At 43.7% G+C, this 8,356-nt stretch overlaps 1 protein-coding gene across 1 annotated transcript in view; it reads right to left on the bottom strand.

Annotated features, from left to right (window-relative positions):
• Positions 1–8,356, bottom strand: part of skia (v-ski avian sarcoma viral oncogene homolog a) — a gene marked incomplete in the record, with an annotated part of 69,773 nt that overhangs the window by 5,797 nt on the left and 55,620 nt on the right. The window contains 4 exon segments of the mRNA XM_035656199.1: positions 1,679–2,007; positions 2,143–2,450; positions 2,924–3,039; positions 4,053–4,169. Coding sequence (XP_035512092.1) covers positions 1,679–2,007; positions 2,143–2,450; positions 2,924–3,039; positions 4,053–4,169 — 870 coding nt within the window.

Raw genomic sequence — 8,356 nt, 5'->3', positions numbered from 1 at the left:
GTGTGTGTGTGTGTTGTGGTAACACGCCCTTAGCATGCTCATGGGAACATAGCAGTTGGGACAAACATGTCTGTCATCAAGCTTTGTTGGTTCCTACAAAAAGAGTGAAAAGAAACAATCCACCTCACACCCTTTACTCTACAGAGGCTTTACATAACAACTCTTTCACTAGCAGCAGGATTAGGATGAGGGTTAGTTCAACTAAAACCAGCCAGAATTACACTAGTGGGTTAATTTACAGTGAGGCCAGCATTCATTTAGCTTGTAGGATGGTTGGAATTGTGCTCCTCTAATCCCCAGATGGAAAGTGAAAGTGGAATGCTGTCGCTGGAGTTGCTGTTCCTCGCTCAGGATGCATTTTGTGTAGCTCACCCACACAGACTCCTTCGTCTGCATTTTTTTTGTTCTCTGTCCAAGACCAAAAATAAAAATGGAAGTCTGGCCTTTCCCTTTGCAGCAACATCCGCTCTCATTGTTATCACTTGCCAACTTGCTTTGCGGACTGTGATAATGATTTCTAATCCACTTCTGCAATTTGATGCATTGGCTCAGTGTGTCAACTTTGAAAGTCTGATTTCAAGAACGTAGGGCCTCGTATGAGTTGTGAAAGGCAGCTAGGGCTGGGAAATCCCTTTGTCTAAGTCGACAGTGATGCATCATTATGTTGCATCTGCTTGAATAAAATCATATATTATGTAAATATAGCATATCAGTGTGAGAATAGAAATCCTTAATCACCAGGGCTGTAGATATGAGTACTAATGGCAATCCAGTGATATCAGGCTGCTGCTATGGGCAACAAAGGAAACATAATTCATAAGTCATTGTTTGTATAACTCTGATGTGTGCTGTTCAATTATTTGTCAAACAGACAATCACAGCTTCTATATATAGAGTTACACTGGCACCTCTGACTGGTTGGTAGCCTTGGATCACACAGAGGCTGGTTTAGCTATTGTCTGCTCCTATATGTGGTATAATGATTGAAAATGCCTTCCAAATCCCCTTTAAAATGTCTCTGACAAAGCTTTTTAAAAACTTCTTACAAGCCAAGGATGAGGTTAATCAAGACAAGTCCAACCCAGGTGGTCAGGTAAATCGGCATAAGTTCAAGTCAAGTCACAAGTTAATCAAGTAAATTACAAGTCAGGTCTAGTATATCGAGACAAGTCCTAACAAAGTCCAAAATCAATCAAGGCTAGTCATAAGAAAAGTCAAAATGAATTAAGATAACTCCAAGTCATATCTCGAGTCAGTCAAGGCAAGTTCCAGCAAAGTCTGAAGTCAGATCAAGCCTCAAGTGCATGGCTAAGTCCTTTATATGCAGGGATTTCTGCAGATCCAGGATTCTACAAAATGTAAAACTTTAAAACATTTTCCATCCAAGTCTTAAGTCAGGTCAAATGTCAGACCAGTCAACTGAAGGTCAAATTGAGTGCAAGTTCCAAAGTCAACAACTCTGTGTGTTGGCTTTAGAGTTGTTGGAAGCTGTTGTTGGAAACTCCTAATGAAGCTGGTCTAGCAGGTTCCCTCTGCTTCCAGTCTTTGTGCTAAGCCGGACTAAACACATCTTGGACCTATCTCTGTATTGTTCTCATTCAACGAAGGGAAAGGTGACAAACAAGCATGTTTCCGAACACGTCATACTATTCTTACAGTGATATGAATGGAAGCTTACCTGCTGAAGGCTGCGTTTGGCTTGCAGAGCAGATCCCAACTTCTCCTCCTGCTTCACTCTCATCTTAACAATCTCATGCAAAAATTTCTCCTTTGACTCTTTTGAGTCGAGCCCGCTGTCCAGCGCCTGCCTCAAGCTCTCCAGCTCCGACTCTAGCCCCAGCTCTGGTGGGGTCACGGGGGCCGCGACGGGTGCCGCTACAGGGGCAGTGCCCTCGGCTGACGTGACAGTGCAGATGGACCCTTGGGCACTTGGCGAGCTCAAGTCCTTGGCTGAGCTGCTGGACGAAGTGAAAGATGGCGACGACAGGGAGGACAGGGAAGAAGTGACTGTTGGGAGAGACCAGAGACACAAGAAAGGGTGAGGATTGTGGAAAAGCTGTGGAATCAGGGCTAAATTTAGCTAGCCCCATAACAAACAGTCTGCACATATCTAGTTGCTGGCACTTTGAGTTCTTTGCTTACATTCGTCACGGCTCTCCACTTCAATCTCCACCTCAGAGTCTTTGTCGTCCTGAGGCGGTGGGGGCAGCTTGATGGCAGCTGAGGATACAGGGCAGGGGGCCTCTGGCGCCGGGGGCGGAAGCTCCCCTGTGGCCCTTCTCTTGCGAGGCCTGGAGTTAGCGTTGGTGCTCTCACCTGGTGGTTCACCTCCGCTTGGGTGGGAGGTGCTTGGTACCGAAGGGGACATGGGACTCACCTTCCCCAGGGGCAACGGTGTGAGGGCAACATTGGGGGCCACGGCTTTCTCTAGGCTCTTGTAGTTGTAGAAGCTAAGAGGAAACCAGACAGTTTTTTTTTCAGATTAACAAGAGCTGCATTCTGCATGCAAGTAAACAAAGCCAGCACCATATTGTATGATCCAATTTGAACAGCCTATGCCGACCAGGGTAGAGAACATTCAAATAAAGTGCCTGCAGCTCTTTCCTCCCACTTTATGAGAAACTGGGCCAGATCAACTGTGATATGGTGCAGCCTGCACTGGCATCACCATGCCAAGTGTGTGCCCACAGTATGAGTGTGTGTCAAATGTGTGCGAATGGTGGAGTGTGGGAGGCTGTGGTACAGTCAGACTTGACCCCTTTGACACCAGCCCACCCAGACAAGTGAAAGAGCATGCTGGGAGCTCATCATATCCAGCTAAACAAAATGGCTGTTATCTCTTGCTGTTAAAGATATTTTGTTGTTTTTATTTATTTTTTGTCAGTTGGGTGCTGTTTTGTGAGAGTGTCTGTGTTGGGCTCACCTGTCTCTCAGGAGGGCAAGGGGGTGACTGGAAGGCTCCTTCTCACCAGCAGAGATGTGGGGGGACCAGGGTCTGAAAGCTGAGGGCCTCTGCCTGGGCTGAATGCAGTTAAGCCCCTGAAAAAAAGACAGCAATAATATTTAAATCACAAGTGATACAGCCAGTTGCTCCATTTTGGTGTACAGATATCGTTAAACCTTTAGATGCTAATGCTGATATGATATCTGAGTTCACGCATTACTTTACTTTGAGATACATCAACATGTTATTCTACAAGTTCATTTTTCATTCAACAAAAGGAGCAATATTTCTGAAATCTTAAATGTTGTCTAAAAGAAGGTCTTCAATAGGTTTTTTAAAAATGAGGTAATTGAACTACAAACAGTATACAAAGTACTGCTACAGTAAATTAAAATAGTTGAATATTGCATATTGTATTGTCTGTACTGTCACACCGTTTGGGAACCACTGCCTTAAAGTCACTACAGATGTTTCCTCAAATAGTTTGTTGTGAAAGCTGTCTTTGACCTTGGATTTTGTCCAGGAAAGTGGGGTTTACAAGGAATTATGGGATATCCAAATCATGCAGCTTTAGACAGAATACATCAGAGCTTTATTTCTGATTAGAATTATTAATGGTGTGGTATAATATTATTACCGTTACAAAGTGCTTTAGGTTGCAGTGACTGCTTGTATTTCTTTTCCTGTAGACCAGTGCATTGATTAAAAGGGTGTGCTACAGAGATGAATGTGTTATGTGACTGGAGAGCAGTCAGCATGAAGATTCATTGTTGAAGACTTTCTAAGTATACCTCCATTTTAACCATATCTCCATGGCAGGTTTTTTAAGGAATATTGATCCACACAGGGGACATCCGTCATTATATTTTGCTTATATTCTGTTACACTGCTCTCTCAAACTTCGCTCCATCTCAGTAAGTGAATCCACGGGGCTCGTGGCATCTACGGTTACCCCCTCTGTTAGCGTGGCTTGCCAAATCTAAATTTAAGCGCTACCCTCATCCGAAAACCTCTGTATAATATTACATGACATCTCATCTCATGCACTGTGCATCATTATGATCATCATCATCATCATCATCTCCTTCCTGAGCTCAGCGACACCAACCTTGTTGGAGGCGGACAGGGACTGTAGCCAGTCGTGCTGCTTCTCTTTGTCAGCCAGCGGGGATTGCGACGGGAAGTCTTCATGTTTGGACTTTTTGATCGGGATGGGATCAGAAACCTGGAACAGAAGGACATTTGTTTTAAGTTTTAAATAATCAAAATAGCTTAAACAAGTGAAATCTGGCTTTAATATTGTCTTGTATGTGCTCATATGAGCTCATGGTCAGTACTACGTTCAGTCAGCAAACAGGTTTGAAAATGAAAACAACATTAAAGTCGATTATTTTTCCCACGTGATATAAATGCACCACGGGTCACCCGCTTGGCAGCTGGCTAAGGGCTGTCACACTAAATGTCAGTGAACTGAAAATGCACCCAATAGTGTCAGACAGACCAATAACTGAGAGTGTGTGTGTGTGTGTAAGGATGCCTGATAGGGGAGTGCCAGCAGATGTGTCTGATAGCTGGAAGTGTGAGTGTATTTAATGAAGGTGTGGTGTTGACTTTGTGTGTATATGTGTGTCTTTCTAAGGCTGAGGAAGTTGCTTCTGGGTTACCAAACTGCACTCCTACGCACTCTCTCTCTCTCTCTCTCACCACAACACAACACACACACACACACACCAACACACTCCAGTCCTATGTCATGTGTCACACACTTCAGAATCCAGTACAGCTAGGTGTTTTTGCCCGTGGACTGGGGCAGTGTGTGTGTGTATATATCTCTCTATCACACACAGATACACCCATACAGACAGACAAGTAGGGGTTTGTTTCCAACCCCCCCGTCCGCCCGTTAGACTGGCTTTGTGGCTATGACCTCAGCCTCTCCAAGCTGTGGCTGTCACTAGCTGCCACACACACACACACAAAGAGCAATTGGGATGTATTTCTGATTGAACAGAGTGTGTGTAGCTTTCCAGAAATAAAAATCTAACATATTTTTAATGCTACCTGGAGTCTAATTTAAGATCCGTTACATATAGCCAAAGCTGGTGGAAGACAGATAACACAGCTAATGAAGACAGCAGGAAATGAATTATCCAACTTTAAATCCTACTGAGTAGACATTCTGCTACTTTGTATGGGTCCTGTGTGGGCATGTAAAGCAAAATATAAATAAAAATAAAATAAAAACTAGTTTTTAAGGGGATAATGACACCTCACCACACCAGCTACATTGTTTAGAAAGGAGCCTACCACACATGTGAAACTTTGGGAAGTATATAATAATAAATGGGCCTACAAAAACACATCCTTTAAAACAAATCTTTTTCAATTGCTAGAAGTGATTTGGCAGAGGGGAACATGTGGAGGAAAGCTACATGATTCTTACTGACTGCTGGAAAAAACCCAGTTTCATTGTGTAATTATCCTACATGTATGTGTGTGCGTGTTTAGGGTTCATGTGTTGAAGTAGAGGTCACACATGCGGATCTGGACTGGCTCTGTCAAACCACAGATATTGCTAGGACAGATAGGAGATATATTCACTCATATAGTTCTCTCTCTCGCTCCTATTTTCTGTCTGTGAGGATCTCCCTCAGGAATCTACATCATTCATCCAGAAAACTGCTGCAGTGTGTGGGAGTGGGCAGAACAAGCCGCCGCCTCCGCCACACACTCAAACACACACTCCTAGTGTCAACAGGTGGTCATTTGTAATGGGGTTAGATGCTCTCTCTCTCTCTCTCTCTCACTGCCTCTCTCGACCATGCTGGCAGTGTGTCATGCTATGCCACATGTCTGTGTAATCAGAGCTGCTCTCACAGGAAAGTAGCATGGCTAGACGAACGAATACCACTGAGGTCTGCCGATGCGACAGCTGTCCTCGATCCACCACGGCCCTGATGCACAACTCTGTGACTTTCCCTGACTTTGCTTAATAACATCAGAGTGCTGCCATGACCAAGAATGTTCTTTTCTGTCTGTGCTGGCAGTACACCTCTAGAAATGTCATGCTGTAAGAGAAGTCTATTTCTTAAGGCTTGTGTCTCTATTATATTTTTGGTTCCTGAGAGGAGTTGCTTCAAATGTGGAAATGACATCTATGGATTTTTGACTTGATTTATGGTTTCATTTGAAATAGAAGGTAGATTAGACCTAGTTTGAAGAGCTATTTTTCTACAAATACTCAGGAGGCATTTGCATCCACTACTTTGTATAGAATATTAATATGACCTTTTATTTCATCTCTGTTCTTTATTAGTTTCTCACATTTTATATTTTCTAACAAATTTTTGTTTTCATATGTCCAAAGATTACACACCTGATTTATTGTTGAAGCTCTTAGAAATGTCATTTTTTTTGCATCCAGCACATTCTTGTCTTGTGGTATTTTGTGTTAGTTTGATATTATCAGGCTTAGCTTCTATAAAAAGACTAAAGTACAATCCGTCACTTGATGCATGTCAATTGATGTCTGGAGCACACACCAGACATGGCATACAGACGCAAGAAAAAGTCATGGTAGAGTAGCTGAAATATGCCAGTCCAGGCAACAAATAAGATAATATTGCTGATTTATAAAAATTCACAAGGATTTATCCCCTGGGTACCTTAATTACAAAATTTGATACAATCATTGTTGGAATATTTCAGTCTGGATCGAAGTGGTGGTGCAACAAACTGACTACACTCAAGAAATCACAACCCAAGACAAGTTCTATCACTGGTCATGCCCTTTACAATGTGTAGGATTCACTGCACTGTAGCTAAAACTGGAAAACATTCAGATTTTTTAATAAAAATAATAATATTTACTAGGTCCATTCAAGCAAAAGGTGTGCTCAATTGTTATTGACCAGTGCATTTTATGGTTAAAAGAGTTGGGGGTGTTATATGTAATAAAAAAGACAGGGACTACAGTAGTACAGAGGAGTCGTGGCTGTGGCTGGTAGGTTTGTGGGTTATGTAGAGATGAAGAGATATGTCCTACATATCGGGGCAGCAAAGCGAGACTAGAGGCAAGAGGCTAGTGCCTGCAGTTCAGCTCAGAGAGTGGCTGATCATTATACACACACAGACGCACACACTGTGTTGCTTCTGGGCAAAGTCTCTGTGCCACGTGCCAGTCCTCCTCTCGTGGATTACCGGTTGCCAACGCCGCGGTGAGATCCGGCCCCGGTAATCTTGGACGGAGGAGAGCGTCAGGGGGTCAGAAATTGGCAGCTGAGCTTGTGGGGCTCAGCGGTGGGGACTGGGAGAAATCTGCATGTCTAGATTACTGAACAGTGGGACTGTGAGACATGAGGCAAACAGACAGCCAGGGTGGGAATTCCTGTTTTATAAAAGCGGCTTGGTGATGTCTGTGGCTCTGGTTCTCAGGGGCCCTTGGGCATGTGTCAGGTGATTTAGTGCAAAAATGAGAAGTGGTGTAATTTCACTACAATTTGATTCACCTGAAATGAATTATTAGAGGTGTATGATAACTTCTTATGTGGGTCACTGGTATTAAACATTATCAAATGTGGGTTAGTGGCTGAGAGTGTGTGACATGAAAACGTGAGAAATCCTCCTCCAATAGACCCACACATTTATATACATACACCGAGACCCTGACCAAGGGGTGAGTGAGACACTTTTATTGGAAACTTGACAGTGCGCTCCTGATAAGCCATTGACTTCTAGCAGACGATACGATAGACTTGGGCTAACTTCAAAGACGCACACAAATGTGTGTGTGTGTGTATACATCCTTGCACTGTGCAGTCCAGCCCCTTTATGATCCGGTGTGGATTACACAGCATAGACAGGATGTCACACTTCTAAAATAAGGCTTTCCGATTAGCCGAGGTGAGCGTTAGACGTGCCCAGACTGCACCGTCTATGTTCTCAGCTGCAACACCTCACACTGAGAACATGACACCTCATATATCTATGCACTGGCATTACACTGGTATTTGGGAGATGGCCTATTATTAAAAGTCAGATATTGGTTTTTATTTGTATCCACACTTTCAGTGAGGAGCTACAGTGCTCTGTGCTCCAGGAGCTTGTTTTCTGGCACCATATTAGCCAAGTAATGGCACAAAATATCAGCACTGGACCTCTGGAGCACATATCTGTCAAATGCTAATTTACAGTCCCTTACTTCACACATGGCAGCTAGGAATAATCCCTGCATGAGAAACTCACAAAGCCTCAAGTCATGGGGCAGCATATGTGGAAATAGTGAGAGTGGCAGGCTCGTCTCAGCTGCCATAGGGGGGCCCCATGCAGGGGCTCATGTGTGAGCACGTGTCTGGGCGAGTGGATGTGGGTGTATATGTCTGTTAGTATAGCTATGGGTGTGTGTGTGTGTGT

The sequence above is a fragment of the Morone saxatilis genome, unplaced genomic scaffold (assembly GCF_004916995.1).
Source record: "Morone saxatilis isolate NCDOM2014 unplaced genomic scaffold, NCSU_SB_2.0 Contig15, whole genome shotgun sequence".
NCBI classification, from domain to species: domain Eukaryota; kingdom Metazoa; phylum Chordata; class Actinopteri; family Moronidae; genus Morone; species Morone saxatilis.
This window is presented reverse-complemented; position numbering and strand designations above follow the sequence as displayed.